Below are 19,021 nucleotides of genomic sequence, written 5' to 3' on the forward strand. Positions count from 1 at the left end.
GACGGCGGAGGAGGGGTGGAGCAGCGCCGCGGCCGGCGTGGGCATGGCCATGGCGTGCCGAGGAGGGAGGGGGTGGGGAGGGGAGCCCTAGCCGGCCGGCGTCTCCGGAGCGCGCGCCTCCATGCGCGGAGGGTGGGGGGGTTTTGGGGGGAAGAATAAAGGGGGATGGATGGAGAAAGCGTCAGCGGCAGCGGGCGTCGTCAAGGCCAAGCCAAGCCGGAGACCGGCGAGATGGATCGGGTTTTGTTGCTTCTATCTGTTGCGTGGACCTGGTTCACCAGCTGGTCGGTAGACGCGGTGCAGTGCTTTCGTAAGACGACAGGTGGGCCGCGCCAGCCGCTGACGCGTGGCCCATCCGGATTCATTTGCTTTCATGTGAAAACGACACCCCGCTTTCCCTTTAATTTCTTTTTTTTTTGCGGGAACACTTTTTTCCCTTTAATTTCGTGTGTTCTTGCTGCTCAGTCGTTTTTTTCGAATCACGAACACAATCGTATTGACACTTCTTATTTTTATTTGCTGAGGGGAAACCGTATTGACAATTTGCCAGGGAAAATTAAGCCAAACACATTTTCTCCTACTCTTGGTAGCTTATTTTGCACATATGTGGGCCACCTCATATTAGCTTCCCGCCCCCACATGACCAAGAGAAACATTCTACGAAATTCCGCTTTGACCCGGACAGATATATGGAACTTTCGAGCGCTCATGTTTGTCGGGTTTCATGGCCACCCACTTTTACGGCGTGCCTCTATACAATAATGGGGCTCAAGCCCATCTTGAAAGCCATCAGAACAACATCATGCGCGTCCATTGCTTCACGAGACAAATTTCTCAACTGAAGAGAGGCACGCGCTTTGCTCCTTTAATGGTCAATTTCTTGAAAAACGTCGGACGCCAACACGATCTGCGGATCTCATGATGGGCGTGAGGTCAGTGGTTCTCGCAACCCCATGTTGATACAACTGAGCATTGTGCTATATAGCCCACACACAACTCCTATTTTGCCTCATAGGCTCATAGCCCACCCTTCTGCGCCTCTACGCGTGCCTTTTGAGGTGTGTCGTGAAAAAGAGAGTTGTGGCCTATGGATAATGAAGAAGATTGGGTAGAGCGGGCAAACAGGGTCGTGACAGTTACCCTCTTGGTCTGATCATATCAGAGACGAGGAGGAGAAGAGAGACAATGACCCACCCAACGGTCCTCTTCTGGCCGAGTTTTTTTTTCCTCCAGAACCCTCACTGCGTGTTACGTACGTATTATACATTTTGTTTTAGGGGTGCGTGTTATTATACATGGGCCACACAAATTTTGCGCGTTGGATAAACCAGGCCGAGGCCCCGAAAGCCGTGGGCCTCACGACCAGAAACGAACCCGCTCGTCGCACAAACCGGTGGCCAGGTGGCACCTTCCAGAAGATTCCTCCTACCCGCCCCGCCTCATCGGCATCGTGCAGCTCTCCCCCCTCCCCCCACCCCCATGGCATCCGCGCCGAGCACCACCGCGTCCACGCTCGCGCCCCCTCCGCCCCTCCGCTCGCCCCTCTCCTTCTCCTCCTCCCGCCGGCTCCCTTTCGCCGTCGCGCTCCCTCGGGCAGCGGGGCCCCTCCTCTGCCGCGCGCCCGCCCTGGCGCGCGCGCGCGTCCGGTGCCGCGGGGCGGTGAAGCTGGTCGGGGAGGGCGAGTTCGAGGCGGAGGTCATGCAGTCGGACCTGCCCGTGCTCGTCGACTTCGTCGCCGACTGGTGCGGGCCCTGCCGCCTCGTCGCCCCCGTCGTCGACTGGGCCTCCGAGGTACGCGCTGCCGCCCGGCCTCGTCGTGTTCGTTTAGTTGAGAATCGCAGAGACACCAAACCACACGGCGCTCGCAGTTCTAGTTTTGCTGCGGTGGATAATTCAGTTCCTGCTGTATGGTATGGATAGCAACTGTCGCGGAATAATGTCAGTGGTAGCCGTAAGTCGTTGGCATCCTGTGAACAGCTGATGCATGAACTCCATGGCCACACACACCTTAGTAAAGAGAAGGGGGCACTCAGCAGCTCCCAGCAACCTGACCTGTCACGGCGTCTGTGGATGTACGAACTCCATGTTGTTACTAAAAGAACAGGAAATTCAGCAGTTCCCAGAAAGTTTTCTGGTTTGAGCTGTGCATCTTACCACAGTAAAACTGCCTTCATGTGAGTCTGTAACAAGTGGTAGAATAGAACAAAGGCCCAAAATGCTTGCTGAAATCAATGGCGAAGTAGTAATCACTGCAAGGAATCACAGAGGGAGTATATGACAGGTTGTCAGGTTGCCAAGATACCATGGATAATATGTTTAGACTGCATAAAATTTACCATAGCCTTAATGATTTGGTTGATGCGGTGAGCCTGGGATGCCTTCCTAGATTAGTTTGGTATAAGTAGATCATTGGACAATGGAGAGGCTTAGTTTGGAACCTCCAAAATTGGTCTCACTAGCAATCATGAAAACTCCCTGATCAATTGGCCAATGTGTACAGACATCAATGTACTCTATGTGAACAATCACCTACCCAGTAGTTTCTTTTTCCAAAGAGAGTCAAATTAAGGGTGCATGGAAAATTTTCTGCAGGCCTCAGCAGCGCTGAAAGCTAAAGAAATTTAGAGTGGAAGTCTGTTATTTTAATTTGTATCTCTGATAGTTGGCGATTTTCTTATGAAACAGGAATATGAGGGGAGATTAAAGATCGTCAAGATCGACCATGATGCAAATCCTCAAATTATCGAGAAGTACAAGGTTTACGGTCTCCCGGCATTGATCCTCTTCAAGAACGGGCAAGAGGTGCCAGGGAGCCGAAGAGAAGGCGCGATAAACAAGGCCAAGTTCAAGGACTACATCGAGCCTCTCCTGGAGACCTCAAATGTCGCTTGACATCATCGCCTGTTGTCTGCAAGACCGATTCTTGTAATGGTTCACACTTCAGAGGATGCCAAATGGCATTGGCTTGAGCTGCACAGCTTGCATATTGAACAGTTTTCCCCACTCCATAGCTGTACTCTGTAATTACTAATTACCTACACGATCAGGACTATGTATGGCTTTCTTTGTATTGGAAAAAAAGAGCATATATCAAGGGCTATCATGAGGATTTACACTTATTTTATTGTTATTAAGCAAGGCCAATTAATAACTGTTTTGCCCTGAACAGAATTGATAGCCATTGATCACATCAGACTCTTACCAGTTGGATCATGCAGAAGTTCATTCAGGAAACTGTCAATTCACTTCCATCCAAGCCAAAATGGCATTCACTCAGATAACTGAAATACCTAGTTTCCTCTGTAGCCTGAAGCCTTTCATGCCAGAAAATGATTTAAATACCTACTTTCCTTCGTAGCCTGAAGCCTTTCAGGCCAGAAAAGGGTTCCAGGTGCTTCCATTAGGAAAATGTGCATTTTGCATTATTGTTCATGCTGTGCAAGCCTGGGCACTCTCAGTCTCGGGCATGGACTGCAACCAGGTAGACCCAGGCAGCTTCATGACTTCTCTGTCCCCCATGAGCCCTCTCGACCTTCCGGCGCCGCCCCAATCGTGCCGACCCGCGAGCGTCCTCGACAGCAGCAAGTACATCGACGGGTCTTCCTTCTCGAGCGCAAGAGCGCGCTCTGCAGCCCGCTTTGCTGCGGCCTCATTGCCATGGAGCTGACAAGCACCGAGCAGCGCCTGCCAGACCAGAACCCTGGGGCGGAACGGCATCCGCGATATCAGCTCCTCGGCATCCTCTATATGGCCTGCCTTCCCGAGGAGATCGACCATGCAGGCGTAGTGATCCTCGCCGGGCTCGATGCGGAACTTGTCTGTCATGGCTCTGAAGTATATCCAGGCTTCCTCCATGAACCCGCCTTGGCTGCAGGCATGGAGGACGCAGAGGAACGTGATGTGGTTAGGCGTGACGCCTTCCAGAAGCATGTCGTCGAACACCTTCACGGCGTTCTGAGGTTGCCCGTTCCGCGCGAACCCCATGATCATCGTCGTCCAGGATATGACGGGCCGCTGCCGCATTGACTGGAACACCCTGTGCGCGGTGTCCACCAGGCCGCACTTGGAGTACATGTCGATGAGCGCGTTGTTCACGGCGACATCAGAGCCCTCTCCCAGTTTGATGGCGTATCCATGAACCTTGCGCCCTTCGCTCGGACCGGCGAGGGTCGCGCAGGCATTGGCTGCCGTCGCCAATGTGTAGTTGTTTGGCCTAATTCCTTCGAGCATCATGGGACCGAGCACTCCGATGGCCTTGGCGGGCTCGCCACACTGCAGCCAACCGGCGGCCATCTCCGTCCACGACACGACGTCTCTCCGGGGCATCTCGGTGAACGCTCTGTTGCCGGACTCCAGGGCCCCGTTCTTCGTGTACATCTCCACCAAGGAGTTGCCCACGCAGACATCGTCGCCGAAGCCGCTCTTGACAAGCTGCCCATGGACCTGCAAACCGCTCACCGTGTCCGCGTCGGCCGTCAGCCCCGAGAGCACGATGCTGAACGAGAACCCGTCGGCCCCGGCGCCTTCCCGGGACATCCTCCGCCAGAGAATCCACATGCGCGTCCGCGAGCGGCGCGCGAGCCCGGCGAGCAGCGTGTTCCACGAGACGATGTCGCGGCGGCCGGAGGCCCACTCGAACAGCCGCACGGCGTCGGCGAGCCGCTCCTGCCGGACCATCGCCGCGAGGAACGCGTTCAGCACGAAGGCGTGGGACTGGAAGCCGAGCCGGACGGCGAGGGCGTAGAGCTGCCGCGCGTGCGCGCCGGCGGGGGCGACGAGCGAGCTGGCGTTGAGCGCGCTCACGAACGCGAACTCGCTGGGCGGGGCCCCCTCGCGCCGCATGGCGCGGAAGAGCGCGAGCGCCTCGCGGGGCCGGGCCCCCTGCGCGAGCCCCGAGACGGCGGCGGCCCAGGAGACGGCGTTGCGGCGGGGCATTTCGTCGAGCAGGCGGAGGCCGTGGTGGCGGGGCCGGAGCGGCGACCTGAAGTAGGCGATGAGGAGGTGGTTGGCCAGGAACTGGTCGCAAGCGAGGAGGCCCGGCTTGAGGATCGCCGCGTGGAGGGAGGCGACGCGGCGGGGGTCGGCGCTGCGCTGGAGGATGGCCGCGTAGGCGCGGGACTGCTGGCACGCCATGGCCGACGGGTGCGATCTGTCATGCGGTTTTGTGCGAGCGAGGTTTCAGAAGACGTATATGTGAACTAGTGGTTGGGGCCCGCCATCGCGGGCTCCTGAGAGAAGTTGGGGCGTTGTCAGGTGGAGACACGCCCCTTTCACTTTCTTATTTGTACCACGGGTGTTATTTCATCACTCAAAGTACATGCATTTAACACTATTAACAACCATGCACTTAAATTAAAAATCTCTAGAGAACACAAGTTATCGTTCACAACTAATTTTCCATCATTGTGAGAGGATCATTTGTGTTTTTTCTAATACAATGATTATAACTTTCCTAGATGAAGCTGAAATGCTAAGAAATCCTTAATTTCTTCTCTGCGAGAGCTTCAAAAAAAAGAAAGACACATGGAAGACTTAGTCGGATCCATGCAATATAAGGAAGAAGTGAGTGTGTGTAAGACCCGCAACAAACCAAATGCACAATAGGAAGCAAATGAGAATAATAGCTGAGTAACATCACGATATATGTAATCATGCAGTCAATAGGATACACCTAAAATCTGACCATGCATCATTTTTTTCACCTCACAATAACCTCACCAAGCTAAGAGCAAATTCAAAGCATGAGTGGGTAGGAAAGGTAGTAAAGAGACAAAGAGACAGTGCAGAAGCTAATATATACCTATGTACAGATAGCAGCTCATGTCTTTGAATGCTCTTGCTTCGGCTACAACCAGCTGCCCACCAACTCGTGCCACATCTTCTGCAACTGATACATGTTTGGAATTGAAAATAAATTAATTGTACTAACATGGTATGACCGAAGTTGTGTCTATTACCTCTAATTAATGAAGTGCCATTACAATATTCTCCTATCAGTAATACAGAAGAAAATGATGATGCATAGTAGAATATATAGACAAGACATATTATTTCAGACCAGACAAAAGAGGAAACATCAAAGAAAATCAAAGAGAGTTGTAAACTTGTAATGTTCATTCCTTGCTGCAGTTCAAATAATCTGATGGAACTAATCAATCTTTTTAATGGTTGTAACCAACAACTATTGCCATAGTAAATCAAAACTAATTTTTAATAGCCACTAATTTCCATTATAGATGAACCGGAAGAGTTATCTGGTATTTTACAGGGTGTGTGTGTGGGCATCTACATTTGTATTGTCTTCAAAAGGTATTTTATGAAGTGATGAATAATGGGAAAAAATCACAATGGAGATTTTTGTATGGAAAATCACGACTTTTATATCAAGAAGACATTTGTCAGGAGAAAAAATTTCCATGGACACTAGCACCTAGGACGTATATTTTATAGAAGGAGCCCATCGGATGAGACGCCACAAATTCGCTTCCGACGGGAGTCAAACCATGGGCGCAGGGTTCGCCACTGTGACCCTTGCCACTAGGCTACTGCCTAGTCCTCCATTTTGTCAAAAAGAAGGCATTTGTGCCTTGCTCGCCAAGTTGTATGAAGTATTTCTACTGGTCTATTCAATTTTTTTGGATTTTGTTTGATACCATTTTTCATTTTTTTTTGGCTAAATTGGGTGTAGTACACCCATCCAGTCTCCAAGGCAAACCATAAAATAGTGTTTACAGCCTATTTGGTAAACACTCTGCTCATGAATGGTAGTTTGCATGAGGATGTTAATGGATGGATTGGGCATGGAAAGTAGATATTTACTCACATTCCCTTGTTTGGTATATGATGGGAATTAGCGTGGGATAAAACTCTGCTCAGGGTACTTCTAGCGTGTTTGGTTGGGGGTGATTAGATCTAGGGAATGGGAATTGAAGGGGTGTGAGTCTTTAAATCTATTGTTTGGTTAGGGGGACTGGGAATTTAGAAGGGAATAGGCATGGGACTTTAGACACCAACTCCCACCGTTTTATTAATAGGAGAGGGGGTGGAAATTGAAAGGGAATTATTTTAGTGAGTCGATCTTAGCCCTTCATCATAATTTACATTAACTTCCCATGTCTAGTCCCTTGCCAATTCCCATGAGCCAAACAAAGGAATACAGTTTCTCCTCAAATCTCACATGTAATTCCTATTATGTGCCAAACAAAGGGTTGGGAATAAAACGTCTCATTCCATGTCTAATCTCAATATAACTCCCTACTATAAACTCCCATTCCCCTTCCCAAATATTACCAAATGCGTTGTCCATAGAAAGAAATCGATGGGAATCGACTTCCTCAACTCTCATTCCCCTTCCCACTTAAACTCTCATTACCTCTAATCAAACAGTGGACTTTTAATCTCCTCATCTCTCAACTCCCATTCCCCATCTATAAATCCTCCGAACCAAGCACGCTGTTAGGAAGAAAACTCGATGGGTAAAGCCAGGAAAAGGTAATTTAAAACAGAACGCGGGCGCTTCTTTCCATGGTGAAGACGGAGTGGGATCAACGAGAGCCGTCATTCCTGATGACCAAGCTACATTTGTACTCCCTCCGGTTCTTTTTAGTTCGCATATAAGATTTGATTGAAGTCAAGCCTCATAAAAATTGACCAACTTTATAAAAAAAAGTACCAACATTCACAATCTGAAATCAATACCTATAGATGTGTTATGACTTAAAGTTTCATATTGTATAACATTAGCATGTCAGATGTTGATATTTTTTTATATAAGTACGGTCAAACTTTGTGAAGTTTGACTTCAAAGAGTTCTAATATGCAAAGTAAAAATGACCGGATGGAGTAGCTGCTGGTTATTGCCGTGTTCCTTTTGCTTCGGAAGTCTCAACTATGGAAGCTTTGGCAATGAAAGCATGGCCTTTCTTTGGTTAAACCGGGCCCGATTTTCATCCCTAGCTGCATCGTCCTTTTTTTTTACAGAATGCATCGCACTTCTTGCTATCTCAGCATTCGAGAGCCTACGAGGAGGTATTGGAAGCCATTTCTGCCTTGCTTCGCAAGTCGTAGCATACGGAGTTATTTCTACTGGTCTCTTCGGACAGAAGAAAGAAAAAAAAAGAAAAAAAATCCGGTCGAGCGAGCAAGAAGAAGAGATGGCGAGCCGCTTATAAGCCGACCTGGGCCCGTCTCCCGGCCCAGCCCAAGTACAGTCTGCTACTACTTCTCTTCCACGCCTGAGCCCTCGACCCTTCTGCTTGCTCCCCACGCCGACCAGAACGCCCGCCCGCCCGTCCCGCCGCCGCCGCCGCCATCGCCGTCGGCCCCCGCGCCTGCCTGCCCCGCCATGGCGTCCTCCGCCGCCGCGAGCGCGTGGCGGCGCTCCCTCCGCGGCGCCCTCCTGCGCGGCTCCCCGTGGCGCGCCTCCGCCCCCGCCCCCGCCGGCGCCCGGCAGGCCAGCAGGACGGTCTCCGCCGTCGCAGCGCCCATTAAGGTGCCCCCGCCTCCCCGCAAGGTAACGCGTCCCTCCCAGCCGCCCCCCGCCTCCTCGGCATTGACACATACACCTCACGCGCGCGCGCTGCGCTCTGCTCCTCCGCGCGCTGCTTCCTCTCGAGTAATGGAGGAAGCAGCTGGCGTGTTTTAGATGCCGTGCCCGCTGGTTGCCGCCAGTACGCTGCGCTGGTGATCTGGTCCATGCTCTCGTGCCATCTGAACGCGTTGCGTCTTTTGATCAAAGATAATATTTTTGTGTGACCTTTTGTAGCGCAGTTACTCACTTGCGCTCTGTCCCATCATCATGATTTAAATACAAATACAAAGGGGAAAATAATAATCGGACTTGATGTTCCTGTAGATGGAGGATCTATTGACTGCACTATTCTTGAGATTTTGACAACAATACTTGTCCTCTTTTGTTTGAAAAAAGTGCATTCTTAAATTAGTTGCTTGTGAAGGATCTTATGAAACATTGAGTTGATCATACAGTTATTATAGTGATTACCTGTCCCTTTACTGTGTCATTTACTTTATTAACTAGTCCTTGTTGTTCCTCGTCAATATGCAGGGTAGGCTTTTGACTGGGGCCATGATAGGATTGGCCATTGCTGGAGGTGCTTACGTGAGTACTACCGACGAGGCCACGTTTTGGTACATGCCACTAAGTTCTTGGACCTAATTTTTCATTAGAACAAGTTGTAATTACATCTGAATAGCACGAAAGCACCCCATAGGTGCTTGAAATAGCCACAAGTTGGGATTCTAGGAATTCATATGTTCCTGCTTAATTGTACCCTTTTTTGGCTACAACTATCAACCTGGAGCCTATTCACTAATGGATACGACCTTTGTGATCGTGCAGTGGGTGGTTATTCAAATCAACAGAACTCGTGAATCCACTTTTTGCGCTACTAGATGCAGAGTTTGCTCATCGTTTGGCTGTTTCTGCTGCTGCTCATGGATTTGTCCCTAGAGAAAAGAGACCCGATCCACCAGTTCTTGGGATAGAGGTTTGGGGAAGGAACTTTACAAATCCAATTGGTCTTGCTGCTGGTTTTGATAAGAATGCTGAGGCTGTGGAGGGTCTATTGGGTCTTGGGTTTGGCTTTGTGGAAGTTGGCTCTGTAACACCTCAGCCTCAAGAGGGGAATCCTAAGCCGCGAATATTCAGATTGAAAGAGCATGGGTAAGCATTCCATGTTCTGCTACTGCTATTCAAACTGTCCGCTGCCACTTTAATTATGAAACAAATTAAAATGTTGTGTGGTGGTTTCTTATAATGGTGTTTTCTTGCTTTCTCTTCAGTGCTGTAGTCAATCGCTGCGGGTTCAACAGTGAAGGAATTGTTGTAGTTGCTAAGCGTCTTGGGGCACAACATGGTAAGAGGAAGATGGAGGAAACTTCGAGCTCCAGTGATGTAAAGCAAGGAGGGAAAGCAGGTCCTGGGATTTTGGGAGTCAATCTTGGCAAGAATAAGACTAGTGAAGATGCTGGTGCTGATTACGTGCAAGGAGTTCATTCATTGTCACAGTATGCTGATTACCTGGTATCCATCTTTTGCTGTTACAAAATAACCTCACATCACACGTTTGTTACTTTCAGTTTCATATGCACCATAGATTCAGATGGATATGGTTGTTAGAATAAGGAACTTTGCATTCATTCATGCTGATCTGAGGAAAACAGCATAACTAGAGAACTGTTTGCGAATGTTTTGTCGTCAATGCACACTGTACTTCATGATGGCTCCCCATTTGTTACCATCTGCTAAAACATGCTACTACAACTTTCTTACTGAAATCAGGGGCTGTGCTCTGCATCTAAAGAAAAACGTTTCATTGTTTTATGCTCTGTCTCAATCATGGAATAGGACTGCTGCTGGATGAGCAGTGTATATGGACATGCGGCATAAATGATAGCAACTGGTTTCTTACTCTTAATGCAGGTCATAAATGTTTCTTCCCCAAATACTCCTGGTCTTCGCCAATTGCAAGGTAGAAAGCAGCTGAAAGAACTTGTGAAGAAGGTCTGTGGTCTTTCTAATTGGAGTGGATCTTTTCTTCATTTGCATGGGAAATTAGTTTGACATACACTGGATGTGCAGGTGCAAGATGCACGAGATGAGATGCAGTGGGCTGAAGATGGTCCACCACCATTGCTTGTGAAGATCGCACCGGACTTGTCGAAGCAAGATCTTGAGGACATTGCTGCCGTAACATACTGGACTAAAGCCTTATTTTTCATGCTCTTTGACAGTTGGTGAATATTTTTCTTATGCTTTTGCTTGCTGTTTTCCAGGTTGCTCTTGCTTCCAAGTTAGATGGCCTGGTAGGTGGATAATTATTCCATGACACATTTTTACGTGTCACTGCACTGACTAGCATAACCCTAATTAACTCCTGTGCAAATATGTATTTCTCTCGTCCATGTTGCTTCACTACTGTTTGCTTATTCTTTATCGACATTGTTAAAAACACAGATTATATCGAACACAACAATTTCAAGGCCGCCTCCTGCAGACGCACATCCATTAGCTCAGGAAGCCGGCGGATTAAGTGGGAAGCCTCTGTTTGACTTATCTACTCAAGTTCTCAGGGATATGTATATCCGTACAGGCGTGCGTGCTTTATCCCGTTTCTTACTTTATATTAGTATCTATTTACTTTAGCACATCTTCCATCCTGGTCACTGCATTTTTGGCGCTACTATTTCTTTACTGGAGTCTCATAACTCTCCCTCATGAACAAGTGTTTGCATATCCTGCAGGGCAAGGTTACCCTGATAGGCTGTGGTGGTGTAACTAGGTAATGTTAGTTCTGTATTTACTTTGACCGTGTTTTTCACTTTCAACACCAATATTTAATCAAATTTCTATCGCACATACAGCGGCGAGGACGCATACAAGAAGATACGTTCTGGAGCTACGCTTGTTCAGCTTTACACCGCACTTGCCTACGGAGGTCCAGCTCTCATCCCGAGAATAAAGGTTATAAATCTAACACTTATTTTACTTGGCATGAACCTTACAAGTTGCAGCCCTTTTCCTAGTTACAAACGTACCACTGCTCCTCGGTAAATGAGCCCGGCCATTCTGACCAACATATTTTAGCCTGCTCCCTTGTGTATGTCTGAATTGAACTCTGATGCTGATGATTATTCGACAGGCCGAGCTCGCAGAATGCTTGGAAAGAGACGGCTTCAAATCTATCCAGGAGGCAGTGGGAGCAGACTTCAAGCCCTTGAAGGCCTGAACACCAACCGAGATCCTCAACGACGCTAGCAGAATTTTTCCCATGAGCGTGCTTTTGCCCTACTCACTCACTCGGACGCTACTCGAAAAGCGAGCGAAACCAAGTCGAAACTATTTTGAGGGTGTGTTACTAATCATACAGCCTTTAGTAAGTACGTACTGGTCTACGTGCCACCGGTGCATCCATGGATGATGGCATTCGGTTCTTGTTTCCTTGTGAGCGAGCTGCACAAGAAATTTTAGTTAACTCATGTGTATATCTCCAGGCTTCCTTCCCTGTGGTGAAACAATGGCCGGTTTACGAATTGTGCTAGGATATTGATCTGAAGCTGCTGCATTTTGCCTCTGTCGGTCTCTGTAGCACTATGCAAAAGTTATATGATGCCCGTGTTTTCTGGTTTAATATGCTTAGCTGAATTGACCGTTGCTGGTGGGTTTGGACTTGGTGTCTGTTGCAGTTATAATCCTGGTGACCGTTGTTAGCTTTTGTGTGGAGCTTTCATGTTCCCATCTGAGAATGTTGCACTTGTAACTGTGGTTGTGCAGCATGGAAGCTTTTGTCTGGAAATGTTTCCGAGTCCCTCTGAACAGAGCAGATTGTGATCAAAGTTTTGCACTTTGTGTTGTTCCAAATGGTGTGTGTAGCCTTTGATATGTTCTTCCTGGCTCTGCTACTGTGTTGAGACATCGAACCATAATCATGCAGGCGTGCAAGCGCATGCACTTCCTAATTAGGTCGAACTAGCTTCTAAGGGGCAAATTTGGTGTTTTGACCATTTTGTGAAAATTGAGCAAGATTTAACCCTAGTTTGATTTTTTTTTTTTGGGATCTGTAGGCGAGTACAAGCATGCCTCCATTACAGGCAGCCTTACGCTTCTGTCCTCGCTCCGCGTAAAAGGGTTAACCCGGACTTATTATAATTCAGTGACTCGGGTATTTAAGTTGAGCTCACTCCCAAACAATCAGCAGTATGATAAAGACCTGCAGCTACAGTACCTCAGGAATTTTGGGTATTCCACCGTTGTATGGTTCTGTTAGGACTAACAAATGTGTAATTAGGGACTTAACTTAAACATTTCGCACCAAATCGGCCAAAATTGAGATTAATCAGGGCCATCAACCAGACCGTAATTTAGTGTACTAACTAAAACAGAGGAAGTAATTAAGGAGATCCTGCATTATATTGCACCATCGTGGCTCGACCGTAGATTTATGAGGAATGTATCGTAATATCAGTGCTTGAAGTTTCCTTGCACTGAAGCCATCTAACCAACTCAGCTTGCTGGGTACTTGTTGGCAATCACCATGAGTAATTCTGAGAGCTCCCTCGGCTTTGAGAACATGGGCATATGATCAGCTCCCTGCAACCCCATGACCTCAGTGCCGGGGTTCCACGAGGCCATCAGCCGCTGCATCTCCGCCGGCTTCCACTCGTCCTCCTCGGCCACGACGTACACACGCCTCACCGCTCCGTACCTCGCCGCCGTCAGGACGTCCCCGTTCATCGTGTCGTCGTTGAGGAACCGCCGTGACGGCCTCACCATCGCGATTCCCAGGGTCAGGTCCTGCATTATACCGCATCATACATCAGATCAGAGAAAGTATAAGCAGAAATTGAGGAACAAATTAAACATGCCTCGGGAGGGCTGAGCTGATACACTCTCCGCGCCATGTACTTTGGCCCGAACAGGAACGTCTTGTCCGGATTCCGGGGATCGCCGGCGCTTCCGAGCGCGCAATCCATGAAGAAATCCGGCCCTTTCCCTTGCGATAGCTAACAGCAGTTTCGTAGTACAACTGTTAACGGTCACATCCATTTGAGGAACGAGCTTTTTCTGACGGGAGGAGTACCTGTTTGAAGGCGTAGGTCATGGGCTTCCCGGCGGCGGGCATGGTGGCCGTGACGAAGACGGCCACGGAGACCTTTTCCGGGTGCCTCTCCATGGCCAGCGCGAGGCTCTGCCCGCCGAAGCTGTGGGCGACGAGGACCGCCTGCTCGCCCTCCCGCAGCGCCTCCACCGCGTCCAGCAGCGGCCGGCTGTAGTCCTCGAAGGACGCCACCTCCTCGCCGCGCCCGGGGCTGGCGCCGCACCCGGCCATGTCCGGCGCGGTGACGCGGTGGCCGGCGGCCTCCAGAGCGGTGGCCACCCTGTACCAGGACCACGCGCCGTGACAGACGCCGTGGATCAGGACGAAGTGGTGGTGCTGCTTCTTGCCGCCTTCCATCCCCGATCGAGCTCACTCGATCCAAGTCGGCGTGTGAAAATCAGAGCAATAATCTGAGCTCCTTCGATCTTTCGGTTTGGGAACCTGTTTTCGCTTAACAATCCATGTGGCGGCTCTTATTAGGTTCCGCTAATTATTAAGAATGCTAAAAGGCGGCAGGAATCGGGTTTTTTATCTGATCATGAATCGCCTGCTGTCGTCCACTAGAATTCACTGGATGGTGCCTTTAAAAAGTAGGAGTAGTACTATTCTACACGCATGGTTGCTAATTTTCAGGGTTTTCGTCAAAACAGGTCCGGTCCGATTTAAGCAGATGATCGGTTTTCGGACAATTTTTTTAAAAAGAATTTGGAAAATTTATGATATTTTTTTTAAAAAAACTGTATGAATAATAAAAAATCATGGTTGAAGAAGTTTATGAAAAAAACATGTTTGCCTGACAAAAAAAATCAAGAAGGAAGAAATGAAGAGAAATAATTAAAAGAAAAGAGGAAATAACCCTTATCCTTTTCTCCAATGGTCCAGAGCTCATTCCACCCTCAGCGCTCGCCTCCCTCCATCCCCACCACCACCTCCCTTCATCTAGGGCTGCAAGAAAAGCTCGAGGCTCATGAGCCGCTCGAGATCGACTCGTTTTTTGGTTCGACTCGAGATTGATTAAAAAATAAATGAGCTGAGTTTGAACACTTTCAATAGCTCAGTTGAGAAACGAGCTGATCTTGAGTCAAATACTGGCTCGCCCGATATGAGCTCGATGGCTCGGCATAATACAATTATGTTAAATGACCATGTCATATATTAAATGGAAATATGATAATTTATTACCATATATGTCGCCTAGGATTTTTCTCCATTTTATTTACCAGCAAACATGGAAGACTAATTAATTGTAGGGAAACTTTAGGCTATATTATGGTACATGGTCGGCCATGTGTTAAATAGTCTGTTGTTTTTGGCATCTCCGGCATGCACTACGCTGCAAGTTTTTATGATTGTTGGCCTATATTTTGTTTTCCAGTCATTCTAAGAAATTTATATTATCATCATTTTGATTGGGCTAAATATTTTAATGTTTTCTATGTCAAGTTGTGCCTTATCTAGTGGGAATAATTGTCATAGACTTTAAAAAAATTATCGTCTCATTTAGCTCGAAACTAGCTCGCGATCGATTCAAGATCGTTACAAGCTGAATAGGAGTCATGTTCTACAACTCGATCTTGAGCTTCATTCAGTTTGAGCTCACTCGAATTTTAATATGAGTTAAGCTGAGCCAAGTCCAACTCGCTCGAACTCGAATCGTTTGCAGCCGGCTCCATCCCGGCCCAATCAAATGCCCCGGCCTCCAAACCCCGGCTAGCCATCGAAAACCCCGGCTAATGGAGTGGCTCGGGTGGCTGGGGGCCCGAGGAGGTGCGTCTACCACTTGGCTAGCCACGAATGGTGGGGGCTAGCCAGGGTTTAGGCGCGGCTAGCCAGCATCCGTTCGTCCTCTTCCCTTCCCTAACCACATCCAAATGTTCTGTTATTTCTTTGAAAAACAATGTAGCCATATGCTCTGTTTAATTGAACGATTGAAACTAGAAATTGTACATGCCATTTTTATGTAGAGGAAAAACTGAGTGGTAAATCGAGAACCGCTTGGCTTACCGAATGGCATTTCGACATATTTCGTTTGAATTGGATATTTACCTTTTGAGCGATTTACCTATCGGGTTTTACAGTTTTCGTAACAACCGTTAAACTGGTCACGAGAAATTTGGGCAGTTGTGTCAAATATTGTAATCATGATAGACAGGACAGAAACGTTACATGGCACTAGGGCTGGACCTACGAGCGAGCATTTTAGCTCGGCTCGAAGCTCGTTCTAGCTCGGCCCGCAACTAAAAAGGACGAGCCGAGCCGGAAATATAGGCCCGTTCAGCGACCGAGCCGAGCCTGTTTTCGCTCGGTCCAGCTCGGTGGCCCGTTTCATCGCACACTCAAATTTTAAGATTCCGCAGCCAAGCGCTACACGACCAGGCCAAGCTCAATACAAAGCAAACCCCTTTTCTCTGACCTACACGAGCAGCACGCACCCACGCACCCCATCCAGCACCATCCCCGCCGCCGCCGCACACATCGGTCGCCCCCAGCCTCCCTCCTTGCAATCTCTTCTTCTTCCCGCCGCCATCCATCGATCTGCCATTCTCTTTCCAAGCAAGATGAGGAGGGGGTGATGTTGCGGCGGCGCTGGGCAACATGCCGCAAGGGCACCTGGGGCAGGACAACGCGACCCCGCTGGACGCCGCGCCTACGCATGCCGTCGTCGGCGCGCATGCACGCAGGCATGACATCGCCGCCGAGCGCACGCACGCACGCCGGTGCTCGCGCGCTACCCACCCACGTCCTTCTCTGCTCCTAGTCCTCCCCAACGTCGGCCGCTGCGTTCCCGAAGCCGCACCGCCACACTGCCCACGTCGCTTGCCGTCCCGTCATGAGCCGCTCGGGCTGGACCGAGTTAGTGAAAAAACGAGCCGAACCACCCATATGCAGCTCGTTGGTTTCACGAGCCGAGCCGAGCCGAGCCGCTCCAGAGCGAGCTAAAGCGTGGCTCGGACCTAACTCGGCTCGGCTCGGCTCGTGTCCAGCCCTACATGGCACGATCTTGCCTGAGGGATCTCCTATGTATATAGAGCAATCTACATTTAGTAACATGCGGATCGTCCATTAGGCCCATTAAGGTACAGCCCACCACGGTCTACGAAGATGCATAAGTGTTTTTATTTTTATTTTGATTTCTAATCACGATAATTAATTTACAAACTGTTATATTGATTTTTATATCAATTTAATAGTTTTAAAAACATGTCAACAATTTCATAAACCCATATCACATTTAAAAAATAAAGTCAACGTTTTCATAAAAATGTTGACATAGAATATCTAAATTGTTGACACAGTACATTGAAAATGTTGACGAAAAATAAAATTTAAAAAAATAAAAAATATTCATATTGGACTCATTTCATAGAATTAATTTTAAACAATAGAATGGTTCATTGTATTTTTGGCAACTTTTGAACAGCGGTTTGTCAAAGATTGTCCGCGCTTTCGAAGAATTGTTCTCAATTTCAGAAAAGGTTCAGAGTTTCAAATGTTGCTCGTGTTTTAAAAAATTGTTCTCAATTTCAACTTCTGTTTAGTTTTTTTCAAAATTTGTTCATAATTTCAAAATGTATTCTATTTTGTCAAAGATTATTCGTTTTTTCGTAAAATTGTTCGCATTTTAAACTGTCTCAATTTTGGATAATGTTCCCGTTTACTAAAAAACTGTGTTCAAATTTCCCAAAAAACTTTCAAATCTGTTGCTTTGTGTATTTCTTAATATTCCGCGCTGCTGAATTGTTGAGAAGGCATGTTCAACCTAGTTGTTTGGCTCTTTGGTATTAGCACGGGAGGTCCTGTGTTCAAGTACCGACCTACCATACATACGAAAATATGTACAATCTGTCAAAGTCCATATTGTTCCTTATACATTTTGTGAGGGGGGTTGTACCGAAGCGGGACCCATTCATTTATTAGTATTGTTCTATTATAATCTCTCAATAGTGCTTGTTTTTACTCCGTGTTGCATGCCGGGCAGGTGCCATCTTTTTCTACATGGCAACACCAGCAGACACGGCACGACACGGGAGGATTCTTTATGTTGAGGAAAAAAAATAAAGGTTGGAAAATTCGATCTGCTGCTTTCTCACGTGCCTGCCAGCGCGTCTCGTCTCTTCCCTTGTTAGGACATGACCAATGTATAGCCTCATGGTGATGCCCCATGTGCCATATAAGATCGGATGTCAGGGACAGTAGGTTCGGATAGGGAAGCGGGATCCTCTGCAAAAGGTAGGTGCTTGGGAAGAAAAAATGCGGTCCGATGTAAAAAGCTGAAAAAGTCGAAGTGGGGAATAGAGATGCATATGAATTAAAGTTTCTACTTTCTATTTTTTGATGAGGCTCACTAGTACACTAGTAGAAAAGGGGGCAATGGTCCAGGCCGGGTCAGCCCATTAGTCCCGGTTCAGTCCAGAACCGGGACCAATGGGGGCCTTTGGTCCCGGTTCATGCCACGAACCGGGACTAAATGGTCAGTCCTCGTTGCGATTCACAGTTTAGTCTCACCTCGCCAACTGAAGGGCGCCCACACTGGTTTATAAGCCCGTCCCTCTCTGCATTGTTGAGCTCTTCTCAAAATGAAAATAGATGCCCCTATACAGGAAATTTGACCTAAATTCATAATGAATTTCTCTGAAATTCATGGAAATTGATTATGAATTTAGGTTGAATTTTCTCTATAGGCGCATCTATGTTCATTTTTTTAGTAATTTTAATCACAAATTTGAGATTCACACAAATTTCAAAGAATTCAAATTTTAACTATTCTAATTTGAAAACTAATGGCACTAGTAAAATTAATCACAAACTTGAGATTCACACAAATTTTAAAGAATTCAAATTTTAACTATTCTAATTTGAAAACTAATGGCACTAACAGAAAGTTTATAATTTTTGGTATCTCTGTGCAGAAAGATTGTACATAGTAAATATAATACACAAAGTGTTTTCACACAAATTTAGTAAACTAGTGATTCACACAAATTTTTAAAAATTCAAATTTAAACTATTCAAATTTTAAAGCTAATGGCACTAACAGAAAGTTTATAGTTTTTGTGACCTAAAAGAAAAAAATAAATCACTAAAAAACTATAAGTATTTAGTTCTAAGTAGAAATGAAAAAATAATGACACTAGTAAAGTCAATCACAAACTTGAGATTCACACAAATTTCAAAGAATTCAAATTTTAACTATTCTAATTTGAAAACTAATGGCACTAGTAAAGTTAATCACAAAGTTGAGATTCACACAAATTTTAAAGAATTCAAATTTTAACTATTCTAATTTGAAAACTAATGGCACTAGTAAAGTTAATCACAAACTTGAGATTCACACAAATTTCAAAGAATTCAAATCTTAACTATTCTAATTTGAAAAATAATGACACTAGTAAAGTTAATCATAA

General features: G+C 47.2%; 3 protein-coding genes across 3 annotated transcripts; 2 read left to right on the forward strand and 1 right to left on the reverse strand.

The window, feature by feature from the left end:
• The first annotated feature begins 1,441 nt into the window (after positions 1-1,441).
• Positions 1,442-3,100, forward strand: LOC123191028 (thioredoxin X, chloroplastic). Its single transcript, XM_044603785.1, has 2 exons — positions 1,442-1,791; positions 2,686-3,100. Exons 1-2 carry the CDS (start codon positions 1,480-1,482, stop codon positions 2,890-2,892), a joined length of 519 nt encoding a protein of 172 aa, XP_044459720.1. The 5' UTR covers positions 1,442-1,479; the 3' UTR covers positions 2,893-3,100.
• Positions 3,101-8,256: 5,156 nt separating this feature from the next.
• LOC123191029 (dihydroorotate dehydrogenase (quinone), mitochondrial) lies at positions 8,257-12,149 on the forward strand. Its single transcript, XM_044603786.1, has 11 exons — positions 8,257-8,512; positions 9,065-9,147; positions 9,359-9,682; positions 9,802-10,042; positions 10,442-10,522; positions 10,601-10,708; positions 10,795-10,824; positions 10,976-11,113; positions 11,263-11,300; positions 11,383-11,482; positions 11,661-12,149. Exons 1-11 carry the CDS (start codon positions 8,345-8,347, stop codon positions 11,745-11,747), a joined length of 1,398 nt encoding a protein of 465 aa, XP_044459721.1. The 5' UTR covers positions 8,257-8,344; the 3' UTR covers positions 11,748-12,149.
• A 673-nt stretch (positions 12,150-12,822) lies between these two features.
• Positions 12,823-14,211, reverse strand: LOC123191031 (probable esterase PIR7A). Its single transcript, XM_044603787.1, has 3 exons — positions 13,599-14,211; positions 13,384-13,521; positions 12,823-13,312 (listed from the first exon to the last, which is right to left on the reverse strand). The coding sequence occupies exons 1-3, from the start codon at positions 13,971-13,973 to the stop codon at positions 13,022-13,024; spliced, it is 804 nt and encodes a 267-aa protein (XP_044459722.1). The 5' UTR covers positions 13,974-14,211; the 3' UTR covers positions 12,823-13,021.
• Positions 14,212-19,021: the final 4,810 nt, after the last annotated feature.

This window comes from Triticum aestivum, chromosome 2A, assembly GCF_018294505.1.
Source record: "Triticum aestivum cultivar Chinese Spring chromosome 2A, IWGSC CS RefSeq v2.1, whole genome shotgun sequence".
Taxonomy (NCBI): Eukaryota; Viridiplantae; Streptophyta; class Magnoliopsida; order Poales; family Poaceae; genus Triticum; species Triticum aestivum.

Coding starts and splice junctions, on each gene's coding strand:
- LOC123191028 (XM_044603785.1), top strand. CDS start 1,480: ATGGCATCCGCGCCGAGCACCACCGCGTCCACGCTCGCGCCCCCTCCG. Junction 1,792..2,685: donor TCGTCGACTGGGCCTCCGAG/GTACGCGCTGCC, acceptor CTTATGAAACAG/GAATATGAGGGGAGATTAAA.
- LOC123191031 (XM_044603787.1), bottom strand. CDS start 13,973: ATGGAAGGCGGCAAGAAGCAGCACCACCACTTCGTCCTGATCCACGGC. Junction 13,522..13,598: donor TGACCTACGCCTTCAAACAG/GTACTCCTCCCG, acceptor AACTGCTGTTAG/CTATCGCAAGGGAAAGGGCC. Junction 13,313..13,383: donor ATCAGCTCAGCCCTCCCGAG/GCATGTTTAATT, acceptor GGTATAATGCAG/GACCTGACCCTGGGAATCGC.
- LOC123191029 (XM_044603786.1), top strand. CDS start 8,345: ATGGCGTCCTCCGCCGCCGCGAGCGCGTGGCGGCGCTCCCTCCGCGGC. Junction 9,683..9,801: donor TTCAGATTGAAAGAGCATGG/GTAAGCATTCCA, acceptor CTTTCTCTTCAG/TGCTGTAGTCAATCGCTGCG. Junction 10,709..10,794: donor ATCTTGAGGACATTGCTGCC/GTAACATACTGG, acceptor GCTGTTTTCCAG/GTTGCTCTTGCTTCCAAGTT.